The sequence below is a fragment of the Typopeltis vanoorti genome, chromosome 4 (assembly GCF_054136105.1).
Source record: "Typopeltis vanoorti isolate ZY-2024b chromosome 4, IOZ_Tvanoo_1.0, whole genome shotgun sequence".
Classification (NCBI taxonomy): Eukaryota; Metazoa; Arthropoda; class Arachnida; order Uropygi; family Thelyphonidae; genus Typopeltis; species Typopeltis vanoorti.
In genome coordinates, this window is record NC_143552.1 from 161,737,230 (window position 1) to 161,756,685 (window position 19,456).

Here is a 19,456-nt window from a genome sequence, read left to right on the forward strand (position 1 = left end):
ATGACATCATTCTCTGTGAAACATTTATCTTATGACATCACTTTCTGCGTTCCTGTAGGATTATGGTGGAGATGTGGTCTTCACAGTCCTCACAAGCTGTTGCGTCCTGATGCAGCATGATGAACTTGTTCTTTGGCAGTCAGATATATCTTCTGTATTGTTTAAAGTTAATAGTCCGATACACAAACATCCTACTGAGCCTGAGTGTTTTTAGTGCATTGAAAATAACAGGTAGCTGCATTCCAACCTTGTGAAGTGCTATTGCATGGTTCTCATAATCTCCCCACTGCATATTAACCCATACAGCTAGACAACTCTCTCTCTCTTGATAAACACACAAATGTTGACTGTGCACAGTGCCACTAACAATCAAGCTTGCACAATTCTGTGGGCATCGCAGGCATGCGTGGAAGTTGTAACAGTATTTATGACAAGAGTGTGCATGTGTGTGCGTGCGTGCACGCGCACCCACCCACACACACACACACTTTGTTAATAAAATATATAAAAAAGAAAACTTAGTTTTCAAGTAACCTGTAAACCTAGGAGAAAATATTAGATGGCTTCACTGATAAGACAAATGTTGCTAGTCATTAGGATTATGAATATACACACACACACATAGACTCTCACAAAACAATTACAGTACATTTAATTGGAGACTGTTCTAGACTTCTATGTGCCTGCCCACAAGCCAGTGGTTTTTGCAGAGTTTAATTTGGTCACTGAAGTTTGTGCATATAATCTGTGCTTCATCAGTTACTTTCATTTTTTCATCATTATATATTATAATAGTGACATCATCATCAGCATATTCTGGTAGGCTAATTTTCAAATGTAGTTCTGTTATGCTGGTCCGTTTGGAGGTCATGATGCTGTGTACATTTAACTGGAGAGTTATTTTTTTAAAGAAAGTTATTTTTTAAAAAATAACTGGAGAGTTATTTTTTAAAGATAGTTATCCAGACTGTATATAGTTATCCAGAGTAAGAGAGTGGATGTCCTTGCTTGATCCCTTGAAAGTATAGTAACATGCAGGTGAGCCGATTGTTTATTTTTAAACCGAACAGTACATCCCTATATATAAGTTTGACTGTTTCAACAATGATAGGACCATATTCAAATACCCTTAGGACTTTGTAATATGCTTGTGCTCTTCTGTCAACGGCTTTTTCCTAATCAAAGATGAAGAGTTTAGATTTTCATTTTGACTGTTTGCAATGTAGATGAGATCTGTTATTAGGTGTAGGTTATCATGTATTGATCATCCTGGAACATTAAGTTTGGTATTGGCCAATAACTTCAGCCAGTGTTTGCTGTAGTCAATTTGCAATAACTTTAAAAATGATTTTGTAGTCTATATTGATTAGTGAGATTGGTTGCCAGTTTCGAATGTCGGTGTAGTCTCCCTTCTTTGGTATTATTCATGTTACTGAGATTGTGACGGATTGTGGAAGCCCATTGAAGTGAGTCTCTTTGTAGTGTTTTAAGGAGAAATGATCTGAGTTAATTCCAGAAGACTTGGAAAAATTCTGTTGAGTCCAAGTCCAGAAGATTTATTCTTTGCCAAGGATTTACATGCAGCTTTGAGTTCATGTAGAGTGATTAGTTTTTCTTAGTAGTTCTAATCTTTTGCAGAAATTATTTTTGTTCCTTTCAGTATTTTGTGGATGGCTTGAAGAGATGCTCTTGTAAAGCTGTATATATTCTTGTATATATGTTTGTTCAGCCACCTGAACAAACAACATTGAGCACATACAATTTATCATTGAAATTGAAAATCAAACCTCACTTCCTTTTTTGGTTACGCTGGTTACATGCCTTCCCTCGAGCGGTCTAGCCTTCACCGTCTACCACAAGTCTACACATACCAGCCAATATATAAATGCTAACTCTTATCACTACCCTTCACAAAGCTCGGAGTCATTAACACCCTCAAAAACAGAGCTATAACGATTTTCTCTAACGAACAAGTCTTAAAAAAGAATTACAAATTATTAGCAATACCTTTATAAATAATGTGTATAGCAAAAATATCATCAATAAAGTTCTTCGTAAAACTTCATCAAAAAATGCATGTAATATAATAAAACCATAGCTATTCCCATACATTAAAGGGTTATCAGATAAAATTAATAGAATTTAGAATTCTGCACCATTACAATCTTAATGCTACTTTTAAACCACCTATAAAATCAAATTAATTCCTCTAAGAATCCCACCCTGGGGTATACTATATCCATTACCTGTAACTTACCTTATATTGGTGAAACTGGATGCACAATTCCTCTGTGTGTAAAAAAAAAAAAAATACAATTTTGGTAAAGCAGGTCTTTTGGATCATGCTCTTCTTAACATCCAACACCAAATTGATTGGAAAAGTACCTATTCCTTGTCATGCAAAAACCTGGTATGAATGAATGCAAATTTAAGGAAGCCTGTGAAATTTTAATCAACCATTCTAATCTGAACAATAACGGTGCCATAAAAATCCCAAGAATTTGGATGACATACATTCAGGTCATATAAGTTCTTTCAAGTTCTCCACCAAACTCTTAAGGGCCAATAAGGGCAATAATTTCAGCCCTTATTGGCCACAATCTAGATTTGTATTTATCTGTAATCTTATTGACCACAATCTGTAATTAGTAATTATAGGAGAGCACATTGCTCTCTAGCTTATATCTCTTAATGATTTGTAACCAAACAGATAACAGAACCCTAGCTTTGATATAGTTTTGTTTTTTCCACTAGAGGTTAGGTCACTAGTAGTGTTAATGGCTGACCAAATTAATGTGGCTGTAGTATACTATGTAGATTGTAATATAACTTATTTCTTTGTGTATATATGTGTATCATACCAAAGTCACCCAGATGATGACTTGGGTATGAGGGTCAGAATGTCAGGTGATTATTTTGGTTTAAATTAAACTGAAGTTTTACTATAAGACAGCAATTGTTTCCATAATTTTTAAAAATGTATACAGTTTTGGAGTTCTTGTGTAGGCTCCTTCAATTTTTATATAAAAGTCTCCATTTTGAACAATCGCAATATTTTATAATCACGGTCCTCTGTAACAAGTATTACAGTGGCATTCCCCATATCTGCTGGAGGAATGCCTATGTTAGTATTTTAATGTGTGTGTGTGTGTGAGCGTGCATACACATCTACAGTCAGCTCTGACTATATCAAACTCATAGGTGCTATGAGTTTGCAATTGTGAAAGTTGAACTTCTGAGAGTTGAGTTTGCTATAGCAGATGGTTTGCCATAGTGAATTTCTTTTAGTATTGCATTGTACTTTGGAACTGGTTGGGATGTTTAGTAACTTTTCGTAATAATCAAGTTTGTTATAGTAGTGCTTGCTATAAGACAAATTTGAGAATCAACTGTATAGAATTGAGAGGGTTTTTTTTTACATTTCTGAAATAACCATATACTGAATTTTTTTTGGGGGTGCTTAAGGGTCAAAGCTGTATAACTCAGAGGAGCCTTCCACATAGCCTTTAAAGGAATGCAGAGAACCGACCAGGGCTTCTGACCTAATGTCCAATCCTCACCATCTCGTGTTGCACCCTTAGGTATCTACTTGTACACTGAACGAACTAGGATGGGCTGGAAATTTGGGATTTGGCTGACCAAATTGTATTCTTATTGGCTTAAACCAAAACATAAATGATGGTATAATTATTATTATTCGTGACACATCAAAGGAGTCCGAAGACTCATCGCAGGAGGACACCTATTGTACAACTCTCCGTCTCCACCGATCCTCTACTACGAATCATCTACATCAGCACTATCTACTTCAGAACCACAACAGCTCGTATTTTTTGTCTGTAAATTGCGTGTGTTCTGAAGGGCCGATTTGTCTGTATGCAGGATGAAAAATCCGAATTTCCGGGAGAAAAATTCCTGCTACCTCTGTATGAGATCGGCTAACTCACTTTCGATTGAAAAAGTCCATAAGATTCCTACTGTCATGACAAGAATCAAACTTAGGCCTTTTCCAGTCAAATGATGCAATGTACCATCGTTCTCCCTATTGCGCTACGGATGCGCTTAAAATATTATTATTACATGACACCTCGAGTGAGTCAAAAGACTCATCGAGGGAGGGTACCTACTCTACAACTCTGTCTTTACCACTCAATCCACCAACTAGACCAATGCCATCTACCGTGAACTACCACCATTAGTATTTCCACATATAATCACAAACATCCATCTCCATGGTGGGATTCGAACCTGCAACCTTTTAGCTGGAGAGCAGATATGCTAACCACACAGCCAACCAGGCCAGCAATTTTCAAATTTCATGCTAGCTGGGGCATCGCCCAGTTAAACAAGGCCCCCGTTGTTTTTACCAGGGAACCAGGACAAACAGCGAAAAGTCAGCTACTGGAACAAATCTTAAAACACACCCCAACTCAACATCACCAGAGTTAAAGACCGGTACTATCAACATAAGAAGCCCGAATGGCAAAGAAATAGAGCTAGCTGAGGAATTAGATAAGTACCAGATCGACATAATAGGGGTGACTGAAACAAAAAAGACAAAAACTGGTGAGATCTTTCTGAGCAATAAATACAAATGTTATATTCAGGCAATGACAATCAAGGAAAAGAAGGAGTAGCCATAGTATTCAACACTAAAAATGAGGCTAATCTTCTTGAATGGCAGTCAGTCTCAAGTAGAGTAATGTGGGCAAATATGAAAATGGGGAACTGGGCAATGAGACTTATTTGTGCCTATGGTCCCACAGAAGGTTCTACTAGGGTAGAAGTGGAGGAATTTTTTAAGGCTTTAGAGAAAGCAACTGACACAATGAAGAAGGTAAAGTTGATCCATGTTGGAGATCTACATAGCAGAGTAAGAAATGATTTGTCAGACATACAAAAATATTTTGGTAAAATTTGGAGAAAAGAGCAAAGTTAATAATAATGGCAAATACCTGTTGGTTTTCTGCTCAGGACATGGACTGGTTATTACTGACACCATGTTCCAACATAAAAATGTGCACAATTTCACATGGAGAGAAGAGGCAAGGAATAAGAAAAGTCTCATTGACTACATTATTATGGATAGTGATGTTTTCTCCCTGGTGCAGGTCACCAGAGTGTACACAGGATTTGATCACCAGTCTTGAGCAGGATAAAATTGAATTTCATTTTGAAACGAAGAACATGTAAGAATATTTTAAAGTGAATAAAAGTTGAGCAGCTCTCAGATGTGAACTGTAGACTAAAATACACAAAGATTATTGAAGAAAAAATGAAAGAGTTTGAGAACAGGAACAAAATCCTGGAGATTCAGTGTCAAGCCTTGAAGAAAACTCAGATTGATTCAGTGTGAGAGGCATGTGGTGAGGTTGTCTGCAAGGATAGAAAAATCAGAACTCCATAGTGGACACAAGAAGTTAAAGAGGCAGTGAAAGAAAAGAAGAAAGCATATCAAAAGTTCCTGACAAATAAGTCAGCTTGTGCTCTTCGAGAATACAGAGACAAATGTAAGGAAGCTAAACACTGTGTAAAACTAGCTAAACAAAAGTCATGGGAAGACTTTGGCAAGAACATAAAAAATAAATATCAAGAAGGTGGCAAGATATTCTGGAAGTTGTTGAAGAAGCTCAGAAATGGAGGAAAGAGTGTTGTAAAAGGAGTTAGAGATGTTAAAGGTGACATGAAAACGGAAGAAAAAGATATCCTTGAAGTATGGAGTAATTACTTTGAAAAACTGCTAAATGAAACAAGCAGTGATGACAGCACAGTGATAAAAAAAAAAAAAAACACTGACCAGGCATGCAGTCAGGAATACATATCCATACTTGAAGTAGAAAAAGCCATCAAAGGCTTGAAATGTGGAAAGGCAGCAGGAGTAGATGATATTCGGCCAGAAATACTGAAGTATGGTAGTATAAAAGTCTTACAGTCGCTGCACTGCATAGTTCAGAATGCCTGGAAAGAGGGACGAATTCCCAATGATTGGAGTAGAGCTCTCATAGTACCCATATATAAAAAGGGAAATAAAACTGAATGTGAAAATTACAGATGTATTTCCCTACTGAGTGTTCCAAGTAAAATTTATGCAAGTATACTTGAGAAACAGTTGAAAAGAATTGTGGAAGAAAATCTTGATGAAGAACCAGCTGGATTCAGGCCAAATAGAGGCTGTCAGGATCAGATCTTCACTTTATGACAAATTGTTGAGAAATCATAGGAATATAACAAAGATCTGTATTTAAGTTTTGTCGATCTGGAAAGGCATATGACAAAGGCAAGGTGCCAAGAGAGAAGCTATTCCAAACACTACAGTTATATGGTGTTAATGGGGCATTATATCAAGCAATACTTAGTCTTTATTTGAGTTGTAAGTCAGCAGTTAGAATTGAAGGAAGTACAGGAAGATGGTTTAATGTTAAATCTGGTGTGAGACAAGGATGTACATTATCCCCTCTGTTATTCATTATCTATCACATTATGAAGGAAAGTGGTATTAAACCTGATATCAAAATTGGAGATGTTAATCTCAGCTCTTTTCTTTATGCAGATGATGTTATACTTCTAAATAAATCTGCTACAAGTCTGCAAGATTCCCTGACTAAATTGAGTAGCTGTTATACTAGATATGGTATGAAGGTCAGCAATAACAAGACAAAGACAATGAAAATAGGCAGAAGCATTGAAAATGTGAACTGCATTATGAATGGAGAACCTGTGGAACAAGTAAAACATTTCGACTACTTAGGCATGATTTTTAGTGAAGATGGTAAATTAAATATAGAAATAGACAATAGAATCAGCAAAGCTGGTATGGTAGGAAGTCAATTGAATAAATTCATATGGAATAAGAGAGAAATTAGTCAGAACACTAAATTAGTATACAAGACAGTGTTCAAACCATTTTAACTTATGGATCTGAGAGCTGGATCAGAAGTAAAACACTTGAACAAAGACTAAAGACTGCAGATATGAGAGTCCTGAGAAAGATTAGGGGGCATGGACTCTGGTATCAATGGCAATATCATATTAAAAACGAGGATATTAGGAAAGAACTTGACATTGTCAGCATCCAGGAAAGCGTTAGCAAAGCTAATCTCAGGTGGTATGGTAACGTAAACAGAATGGGTGAGGAAAGATTAGCAAAAACAAGTGTTCTCTGCCAGGTTGACAGGAAACTGACCCAGAGGAAGACCAAGATATAGGTGAATTGATAAGGTAAAAAGTGCCTTACACGATAGAAATATAAGATCTGATAATGTTGGAGTCTTGACAAGTAACAGACTGATTTGGAGAAAAATTGTAGATAAGAAGTTAGTAACGATGTAAATTTTTCATGTAGTACTATCATATCCTGTACACCTCTTGATGGTACATGGCAGGAATTTGATGATGGTGATGATTAGCTTTTTCCCGCAAAGTTTGTGCAGGTAATTGTGTTAGCTTGTGGAAATGCTAGTTCTACACTATGGAAATATTAACTTTAAGTTATGATTTTACTGAATTTGTGTTTAAATTCATTAAGTTTGTTATAGTAATAGAAATGTGCTGGCTAATCTATGCTTATTCTCTTCAAATTCTGGAAACTCTGGATATAATAACATTCTTGATAATGTTGGGCACTGTTATATCAAATGTTCCATTGTATAAAGAGTTCCTTTAATAAGGGAATTTAAATAAAATACAAAATTGGCATTGGTGCTAAAAGTTATATTGAAAATTAAAGAAAAAATTTACATAAAGAACATAAACTTATTATAATATATATCATTAATGTACAGTTGCACTTGATAAAACAATGGATTACAGTTCTGGTGATGTTCTGTCAAAAACCATTATTGTGACTCTAAATAAACTAAATTATGATGTACACGTGGTCTCAAAACCACTGTTAGTTCATGTTCTACTTGTCGTGTTTTGCTACCACACAGTGAATGTCGCCCTTCAAAATTCACAGCTATAGATATTACCATTAGGTAGAGTGTTGCTGTTTTGAGGATTTACTGTATTCTCTCTGTAGTAAAATTTGGTAAAATAATCTGAATCAAATTGTTTATCGAACAGTGTAAATATTTCATATTTATTTCTTTGATAGTGGGTGGAAAAGGATTAAAATATATTGTTGCAGTTAACTATGTATTTAAGCTAAAGTGATCAGAGGAAATAGTTTCAATTTACAACTGAAGGGCAATGATGCTGTGTCAAGAATTTTTTGGGGGGATTGAATCTGTATACAGTTAATTTACTACAGTGCTGCTTGCTATAGTCAAGAATCAACTGTATACAAAATCTGTTATGAATGGAGAGAAAATTTTTAAGAATGAAGTTGCATATTTTAAAAAAAAAATTAATGATGAAAGCATAATTAATATTACCATATTAACCTTTACTTAAATTCTGTTTTGTTATATCTCATTTTTAATTAGCTTCTTAACTTTCAATATTTTTAAAATTATTTTAAAATAATGCCAATATTTGAATTTTTTTATAAATACATTACAGAATACACCTGACGCAAAATATTTTAGTTATCCTGGATGCTTAATGTTGCTTGCACAGTTTGCTTTACGGGCATATGTTGCTTCAGTGAGTATACCTCATATTTATTGAAGTTTGGAGATTATACACGTTTTCACCATCTTATTATTACTTATTAAATAGTGGTCCCTCAAAATTTTATATTATGTCCATCTCTTATATCTTTTTATAAAATTTATTGATGACACTTAATAAAATATTTATATAGTTTGATATAAAAATATCTTAGGAATAAATCTTTGTGACTTCTTCATATGTACTCCCAAAGTACAGGATACTATGATAGCACTACTGAATTTAACTTGCTTTATTACACCTTTCTGTTGACAATTTTCTCACTAATCTGTAATTTGTCAAACTGGCCTCCAGTATTGTCAGGTATTATATTTCAGTCTTCTAAGTGCCATTTAACTAAATCACCTCCCTCCCCCCACACACACCTTAGATCTTGGTCTTCCTCTGGGTCTTCTTTCTGCAATCCTGACACCAAAACATCTTTCTTTTACCATAACATTTACCATCTTGGATTAGCTGTATTAACATTCTTAAATGCTAATAATATCAATATCTCACATCTTAACTAGAGCAATATCAAATGGGCAAATATCAAAGTGGGGAACTGGACAATGAGGCTTATTTGTGCCTATGGCTCCACAGAAAGTTGAAAGTAAGAAAAGAGTGGAGGTTTGAGGCATTAGAGAAGGCAGCTGATGCAGTGATAAAGGAAAAGTTGTTCTTTGTTGGAGATTTAAACAGCAGAGTACAAAATGATTGTCAGACATGTAGAAATGTTCTGGGAAAATCTGGAAAAAAAGAGCAAAGCTAATACCAATGGTAAGTATCTAGTAGATAACTAGACAAGGATTAGTTATTACTAACACTATGCTCCAACATAAAGATATGCACAAATTCACATGGAGAGAAGATGCCAGAAAGAAGTCTCATTGACTCGCTGGTTCAGGACATAAAAATATGCAGCGGATTTGAAATTGGAAGTGATGACTATTTAGTTTTGAGCAGGAGAAATTGAAATGAAGGTTGTGTAAGAGTTTTAAAAAGAATCGGTGGTGAGCAGCTTTCAGGTATGAACTGTAAACTCAAAATACATTCGGGAAAAAATTAAAGCGTTTGAAAACAAGAACCAAACCTTGGAGATTCAGTGACAAACCATGAAGAAAAAATTTGATTCATTCAACCGGAGAAGTATGTGGTCAGGTTGTCCACAAACATAGAAAAATCAAAATGCCATGGTAGATGAAGTTAAAGAGGCAGTTAAAGAAAAAAAATAAGTTACTGACAAGTAAGTCAGCTTGTGCTCTGAGAGAATACAGAGAATCAACCCCTCTCCTAAAGACAAACTTTCTCCTTTGTTGCTACCTGATTTATCAAGTTCCATCCTTTAATTAAACAGCTAATTAAGTGTGATTGCTCTGAACATAAAGTTATGTTCAACTGGTTTAACTTCTGGAATAATGCCAAGTTTCGCATAAAGTATTTTCAAAATGAAAGAAAGTGCTGATGACCTATAACACATCACTGAATCTTAATTGCATCAATGGTGTACCATTACAAAAATTTCGGAAATTGGAATTTGCAATTATATAAATACCATTTTTCTTTTTTCAAGTTTCCAGTGTTGTTATAGCTTTAAACCTAATACAGGTTTAAAGGAGAGAAGCATTGTTGCAGCATGTAGGTTGGATATATGGATGATAGGAAAATATTAGAATCCAGAGCTTAGTGACTAAGGCTGTTGTGAAATGTTCAATCCAAAGAGGACAGACTGAGAAAATGTACTTTGTTATAGTATGGTAAGAGAAAAGTCATTATATGAATGGGACATAAGTTGGTGAGAGCCTGTCAGATAAACAGAGGAGAAATATTGAAGCTGCTGTTACTTATTGAAACTAAGGGTTATGAATAAGGAAGCAAAACTTGTTTTTATGGTAAATGACTAAAGTGAATAGTGAGTACATCAATGCTGAATGTATTCAAATTATGATGGATATTGTGGCCTTTCAATGTGTACCTTGTGGATTGTATTCTCTCGTGTAACATGGCCAATAACGCTTTTCAATAAATCTGTTCTACTCTTCTAGAGTGGAAATGTTCTTTGAAAAGTAGAAATTGCGGAATGATATTATTGTTCCTGCAACTTTTTAGAAATGTAAGTTGATTCAGAATGGCTTTATTGCATGTTAGTTGTTCTGGTTTACACACCTTTTTTTTTTTTATTTCCCTATCAAATGTGTTCATGATGAGTATATATATATATATATATATATTGTGATTGTTAATTTTTACTTGGTAAAAAATATAAATTAGTTTAAATGACTGATACTGAGAGATAAAGAGGTCACATAGTTTATTTAAAAAGATACTACATATCTAGTAGTAGTATCTTTTTAAATAAACCATGTCACCTCTTTATCTCCCGATATCAGTCATTTAAACTAATAGATAGATAGTTAAACCAGCTAGTTTCACCACATATGCTAGTGGCTTCTTCTGGGTTAGGAAGAAACAAAAAAAAATACAATAAATACATGAACCATTACATAACTAAAAACCGAACATGGGTCAGTCATTGTTCAGTAGATATGCATAATAGTTGACAGAAAAGTTAGTTTGATGTATGGAAAGAGCTAATAAGTCATCATCCTGACATGTACCCTCAAGGGGTGTACAGGATATGATAGTACTACATGAAAAATTTACATAATTACTAACTTCCTATCTACAATTTTCCTCCAAATCAGTCTGTTACTTGTCGAGACTCCAATATTATCATTATCAGATCTTATATTTGTATCGTCTAAGGCACCTTGTACCATATCAATCCACCTATATCTTGGCCTGCCAACCTGGCAGAGAACACTTGTTTTGCTAATCTTTCCTCACCCATTCTGTTTAAGTGACCATACCGCCTGAGATTAGCTCTGCTAACGCATTCCTGGATGCCGAAAATATCAAGTTCTTTCCTAATATCCTCGTTTTTAATATGATATTGCCATTGATGCCATCTGTTCACGCCTCTCTAATCTTTCTCAGGACTCTCATATCTGCAGTCTCTAGTCTTTGGTCAAATGTTTTACTTCTGACCCAGCTCTCAGATCCATAAGTTAAAACTAGTTTGAACACTGTCTTGTATACAGCTAATTTAGTGTTCCGACTAATTTCTCTCTTATTCCATATGAATTTATTTAATTGACTTCCTACCATACCAGCTTTGTTAATTCTGTTTGCTATTTCCATATTTAATTTACCATCTTCAGTAAAAATCGTGCCTAAGTAGCTGAAATGTTTTACTTGTTCCACAGTTTCCCCGTTCACAACACAGTTGACATTTTCAACAATTCTACCTATTTTCATTGTCTTTGTCTTTTTAATGCTGACCTTCATACCATATCTATTACAACAGTTATTCAATTTAGTAAGGGAATCTTGTAAACTTGTAGTGGATTTATTTTGAAGTATAACATCGTCAGCCTTTTACAAATCGACAAAACTTAAATATAGATCTTTGTTATATTCCCATGCTTTCTCAACTATTTGTCGTAAAGTGAAGATCTGATCCTGACAGCCTATATTTGGTCTGATTCCAGATTGTTCTTCACCAAGCTTTTCTTCCACAATTCTTCTCAACCATTTCTCAAGTATACTTGCATGGATCTTGCCAGGAACACTCAGTAGGGAAATACCTCTGTAATTCTCACATTCAGTTTTATTTCCCTTTTTTATATATGGGTACTATGAGAGCTCTACTCCAATCATTGGGAATTCATCCCTCTGTCCAGGCTTTCTGAACTATACACTGCAGCCACTGTAAGACTTTTATACCACCATGCTTCAGCATTTCTGGTCGAATATCATCTACTCCTGCTGTCTTTCCACATTTCAAGCCTTTGATGGCTTCTTCTACTTCAAGTATGGATATGTATTCCTGACTGTATGCCTGTTGAGTGTTTTTTACCACTGCGCTATCACTGCTTGTTTCATTTAGCAATTTTTCGAAATAATTACTCCATACTTCAAGGATATCTTTTTCTCCTGTTTTCATGTCACCTTTATCATCTCTAACTCCTTTTACAGCACTCTTTCCTCCATTTCTAAGCTGCTTCAACAACCTGCAGAATATCTTGCCACCTTCTTGATATTTATTTTCTATGTTCTTGCTAAAATCCTCCCATGACTTTTGTTTAGCTAGTTTTACACAGTGTTTAACTTCCTTACATTTGTCTCTGTATTCTCTAAGAGCACAAGCTGACTTATTTGCCAGGAACTTTTGATATGCTTTCTTCTTTTCCTTTAATGCATCTTTAACTTCCTGTGTCCACCATGGAGTTCTCATTTTTCTATCATTGCAGGCAACCTCATCACATGCCTCTCTGGCTGAATCAATCAGGGTTTTCTTCAAGGTTCGCCAATGAATCTCCAAGGTTTGATTCCTGTTCTCAAACTCTTTCATTTTTTCTTCAATAATCTTTGTGTATTTTAGTCTACAGTTCACATCTGAGAGCTGCTCAACTTTTATTCGCTTCAAAACTTTCTTACATGTTATTCTTTTCAATATGAAATTCAATTTTATCCTGCTCAAGACTAAACGGTGATCACTTCCAATTTCAAATCCTCTGTTCACTCTGGTGTCCTGCACCAGGGAGAAAACATCACTATCCATAATAACATAGTCAATGAGACTTTTCTTATTCCTTGCCTCTTCTCTCCATGTGAATTTGCACATTTTTATGTTGGAACTTGGTGTTAGTAATAACCAGTCCATGTCCTGAGCAGAAATCCAACATGTATTTGCCATTATTATTGGCTTTGCTCTTTTCTCCAAATTTTGCCAAAATATTTTTGTATGTCTGACAATTATTTCCTACTCTGCTATTTAGATCCCCAACAAGGACCAACATTTTTAATGCTTTTTCTAAAGCATCAAAAAATTCCTCCACTTCTACCTTAGTAGAACCTTCTGTGGGACCATAGGCACAAATAAGTCTCATTGTCCAATTCCCCATTCTGATATTTGCCCACATCACTCTACTTGAGACTGCCTGCCATTCAAGAAGAGTAGCCTCGTATTTTGTGTTGAATACAATGGCTACTCCTTCTTTTCCTTGATTGTTATTTCCTGAATATAACATTTTCTATTTATTGTTCAGAAAGATCTCACCAGTTTTGGTCTTTTTTGTTTCAGTCACTCCTATTATGTCGATCTGATACTTATCTAATCCCTCAGCTAGCTCCATTTCTTTGACATTCAGGCTCGGTGGCCTTGTTTAACCAGGTGACGCCCCAGCTGGCATGAAATTTTGTCATGTTGTACCATCATTTTCTATATTGTTTTAAGCCAATAAGAATACAATTTGGTCTGCTAAATTCCAAATTGCCAGCTCAACCTCGTTCGTTCAGTATCCAGGTAGATACCGAACAGGGTGCACCATGAGAAGGTGAGGATTGGACATTAGGTCAGAAGCCCTGGTCGGTTCTCCACATTCCTTTAAAGGCTATGTGGAGGTCTCCTCTCAGTTATATAGCTTTGACCCTTATGCATCCCGAACTAATAAGTAACTTCTAAATATCACATAAAATCATTCTTTGGTTTCTGAGTAATGTGGCTTGTGAGTGGATAACCATCATAACCTCTTTGATGTTTCAGTGCCTGCAACATCATAGCCTCTTTGATGTTGCAGGCACTGAAGTTGTCTTCTCTGTAAGGCATGGAGCTCTTGTCCCATTTAGTATTGTTTGAGTGTGGGAGAAGTGGAAAGCTAGGCATGAGCTGTCTTCTCTGTTGTTATTAATGTCTCCAATATGCACTTCTTGTCTAATTTCCAAATTTCTAGATGTTTGTCCTTTGTAAGCAAGGCCACAAGAACATGGAATATTGTAAACTTCAGGATGTTTGTTGAATCGGTTGTGGTCCTTAGGTGAACATAACAGAACTCGTATAATCACACGTCGAATGTCAAGGATCTGTAGTAGAGAAGGAATAGAGAATAGTATTCTTTGTACCATTTTCTTAATTTAATTTTATTTGAATTTAATTTTAGGCAGAAGGAGTTAATAGATGAAAGAAAATCATGTAACTCAGCCATTCTGTGTTTCCAGATTATAAATATGTTATTTACGTATCTCCACTAAAGTAACAGTTCTGGATTTGTAAATAGCAGGAAATCTTTTTCAGAGTTTTTCATGAATAAGCCAGCACATGGAGGAGGAGGTAGAGGGCTTCCCATTGCAAGGCCAAATTGTTGTTTGTAAATTTTCCCGTTCCATCAGAAGTAATTTGAGTTGAAACAATGTCTAAATAGTTGGGAGATGTCAGGATGGAACAGATCATCTACAAGTGCCATAACTTAGTCTACAGGAAAGCTTGTGAACAAAGATACAATATCGAGACTAGCTAGAATGTCTGTTGGTAAGATAGAAATTTCTCTTAGTTTTTGTGCAGTGTTGAGTTTTTGATGAGGGCATCCGTGTGTCTGATTTGCTTCTTTAGAAGATTAGCCAGATGTTTTGATAACAAATAAGTAGGCAAGCCAATACCATCTATGATAGGCCAAAAAGGAATATTAGTTCTCGTCTACCTTGGGCATTCCATATAATTGTGGAGTTACAGGATGCATAGATTCTTCTTTTTAAGATCTGTAAGCCACATAGTCATGTTGTGTAAAAGATTATTTGTTTCTTTTTGGTTTGTACAAGTAGGGCCATAATCTAATATAGTGTAAGTAGAGATATCAAGAGAGTAAATATGAAATTTCAGACATATAATTGGTTGTATTCATGATAACAGTTGAATTGCTTTTATTAGCCTTAAGTACTATAATATCTTTGTTCTTCTTTAAATTTGAAAGAGCTCTTCCCCTCCCCCTCTAAGGAATTGAAGTTCTTTTTAGTATGATGAGAAGAAGAGAGGATTGCAGTCTTCAATCTAATGTTATTTGCAACAAGTTGAAGTAGAAAGTAAAGGGCCTTTTCTACATTGCAAATGATATCTATTTTCGGAATGGACTCTGGTGTGACAGCAAAATTGAACCCTTTCTTTAAAATGCTAGCTTCTACCAATGTCAAGTTATGATTAGAAATGTTAAATAGTTCTTTTTCATCAGGTATGGCAACTCTCAGGACAAAATGTATATGAGAAAATTTTCATCCCGAGAGTTACCCTACCCGATGAAAAAGTAATAATTACATTATTTCATGAAATATTATTATGCACATTCTTGAAAAATTATTTATTATTCATATATTTAACAACAAAACATTTCCAGTGTGAAAGTTTATGCTGATTTTGACATTTGAAAACTTATAAACTGTACTATTTATGCAGTTTTCGACATAGTATAAGTTTGTTTTATTTTTGTGTTATTAGTCTAAAAGCAAAAAAATTCGATCGCTTCCTCTTTTACTGATGGCACCCCATTATGAACCAGGTTTATTTATTGTTATTGGTATACCTCCAATTTCTGAAGATTCACCTAAAAAGTAAGTAATATGAGAATTTTATAATTTCACATGCATTTCGTTTGGCTGAAATTATATTTAAATCAAGAAATGGCAAAATGGTGATTGCAGATTTTAGACATGTTTTAATCTGTTTTGAAAATTGTTTCTTCTTCTTTCAGGTCTCTCACTGTTTTCCTTTTATATCAGTAATCTTCCATCAACTACAAATCCTGTTATTTTTCAAGTGATAATACTTTGTCTTTAACAAGCTTTATTTTGCAGTTTCTTATCCCCCCCCCCCAGTAATTTTTAAAATGCCTAATGTCAGAACCTATTTCCATTGAGATTCTAATAATTGTATAATCAGTTTGAATGTTAACAAAACCCAGTACTTAAAAATTCCTTCATTTGTAGAAATCTTAAATACCATCCTGTTTGAAACATCTCTGTCTGTTATGGCATTCTAAGAAGTTCATTAAAACTGAGGTGGTGGTGGTGGGAGGACACATGTAGTTTCCCTCAGATCAAATAATGATTTTTAAACACCCTTCTTAGTTACCACCTTAGTATCAAATTACAAAATATTATTTCATTAGCACGGAAATTTATGCTATTTATTTATCAAAAAGAATACCATCAGTGTAGCAGTAAACAGACTTCAAATTAGAGCTTTATTCAACGTCTCAATTTATTAAATGAGCAGTAATTTTAAATACTTAAATTAAACAATTAAACACTTCATACAAATAAAGAAATGATCATAAGTAATAATAAATTGATGAGTTTCATAATCTCATTCTTGTGTAGTGATTCATTTTCACAATCATATTCCATCTATTTCATTAAAATGGTCCTGTTGCATTTTTAAATACCAAATTTAATTTCATTTCATCTAGCAAAAGAGATTATCATTTTGAAATGGTTAATTGAATTATACTGAGGGAAGGGATGTTCCTTGACTGGTGTCAAAACTAGAACTGAAAATCACTGCTAATGACCAAATACACATTACATTAGCATGACCTTATATACCATATATACATTATCTAGTATATAAGGACATGTTAGTGTATAAGGCGAAATATTGTTTGAGTTTCATTTTTGATTGTTGATATTTCTGTTAATTTGATGAGAATTTTCATGATTTATGTGAAAAATGTACTATTCAAAGGAGAGCCTATTAAATGCTGATACTTTTGTTAAAGAAATAGAGTTAAGTCAAAAATCAAAGCAGAATATATGGAATTTTGACATGCTTGCTTATGTATCACAGATGTGAGAGTCCTGAGAAATATTAGGGGCATGAACAGATGACATCAATGGCAATATCATATTAAAAATGAAGATATTAGAAAAGAACTTGACATTGTTAGCATCCAGGAATGTATTAGTGGAGTATCTCAGGTGGTATGGTCACTTAAACAGAATGGGAGAGGAAAGATTAGCAAAACAAGTGTTCTCTACCAGGTTGGCAAGAAAAAGACCCAGAGGAAGACCAAGATATAGGAGGATTGATACAATAAAAATCACCTTAGAAGATAGAAATATAAGATCTGATAATGTTGGAGTCTTGACAAATAACAGACTGATTTAGAGGAAAATTGTTGATAGGAAGTTAGTAATGATGTAATTTCTTCATTTAGCACTATCATAATATCCTGTACACCCTTTGAGGCTACATGTCAGGAATTTGATGATGAGACTTATGTATCATAGATGTGTAATTAGTTTTTATATGCCTATTTTTGGGTGCTACAAATGATTAAATTGAAACCAAAATTGACCTATATGGACATATTTTTCTGTACAGACTAAATGCTATTAAATTCCATATATCAGTGTGTAATTTTTACATTATTGTGCTGCTGAAATGGGCTAATTGACATGAAATTTGAGATGGCTTCATAAAATCCATTCAACCGGAGTACAGAAAAAATAGCTGCTTTTGAATTTTGTGAAATGTGTCTTATCGATTCCTAAGTTGCAATTTCTTTCCATTCCAGATACATTTGCATACACTCCTGAAACATCATCTAAAAGTACAGCAACTCTGTCATCAATTTTTCCTCAAATTCCTTCAGTGATAACATGATGCTAGGGTCCTGTTTAGTGGAAAGATTGGGTTTGAATCCCATCTAAATCTAGAACCATCATAAGCTCATTTCAACTGAAAGTAAGTTAGCTAGTCTCAATACGGGATTTAACCTCCAGGAAATCAAGTTATTCATTCTGCAAAACAGGAAAACCACCCAGAAGAGTATGCACAACTAACAGACATAATTATGTTAGCCTTATGGCCTTGTTGGTTCAGCTGTAATTCCATATAACAATCATAAGAGCTAAAGTCTTGATGTCCTCTCTCCATTTGTTTGTTCTTAATGTAATAAATAAAGTATAAAAGTACCGGCCTGGTTGGCCGAGTGGTTAGCGTATCCGCTCTCCAGCCAAAACGCTGCGGGTTCAAATCCTGCCGTGGGCATGGATGTTTGTGATTGAATGTGAAAATACTAGTGGTGATGGTCAGCGGTAGATGGCATTGGTATAGATGATGAAGGTAGTTGTGTTTGGTGGAGACAGGTTGTAGAGTAGGTGCCCTCCCTCAATGAGTCTTTGAACTCCCTGTAGGTGTAATAATAATAATGCATTTTATGTTGCCATTTTCATTCTCTTTTGTGCTACTATCTTCTAAACCATCATCATCATCAAATTCCTGCCATGTACCCTCAAGGGATGTACAGGATATGATAGTACTACATGAAAAAAAATTACATCATTACTAACGTCCTATCTACAATTTTCCTCCAAATCAGTCTGTTACTTGTCAAGACTCCAACATTATCAGACCTTATATTTCTATCGTCTAAGGCACTTTGTACCATATCAATCCACCTATATTTTGGTCTTCCTCTGGGTCGTTTTGCTGCCAACCTGGCAGAGAACACTTGTTTTGCTAATCTTTCTTCGCCCATTCTGTTTAAGTGACCATACCACCTGAGATTAGCTCTGCTAACGCATTCCTGGATGCTGACAATGTCAAGTTCTTTCCTAATATCCTCGTTTTTAATATGATATTGCCATTGATGCCATCAGTTCATGCCTATAATCTTTCTCAGGACTCATATATGTGGTCTCTAGTCTTTGGTCAAGTGTTTTACTTCTGACTCAGCTCTCAGATCCTTAAGTTAAAATGGTTTGAACACTGTCTTGTATACAGCTAATTTAGTGTTCTGACTAATTTCTCTCTTATTCCATATAAATTTATTCAATTGACTTCCCACCATACCAGCTTTGCTGATTCTGTTGTCTATTTTTATATTTAATTTACCATCTTCACTAAAAATCGTGCCTAATTAGCTGAAATGTTTTACTTGTTCCACAGGTTTATCTTTCACAACACAGTTGACATTTTCAGTGATTCTGCCTATTTTCATTGTCTATATCTTTTTAATGCTGACCTTCATAC

The 19,456-nt window shown here is 34.8% G+C and overlaps 1 protein-coding gene across 1 annotated transcript in view; it reads left to right on the forward strand.

Moving 5' to 3' along the window:
* The window catches only part of Cdc45 (cell division cycle protein 45), a 309,294-nt gene that overhangs the window by 267,293 nt on the left and 22,545 nt on the right, over nucleotides 1-19,456 (forward strand). The window contains exons 17-18 of the mRNA XM_090392057.1: nucleotides 8,503-8,586; nucleotides 15,920-16,032. Of these exons, the coding sequence (XP_090248183.1) occupies nucleotides 8,503-8,586; nucleotides 15,920-16,032 (197 nt within the window). The remainder of the gene's footprint in view (nucleotides 1-8,502; nucleotides 8,587-15,919; nucleotides 16,033-19,456) is intronic.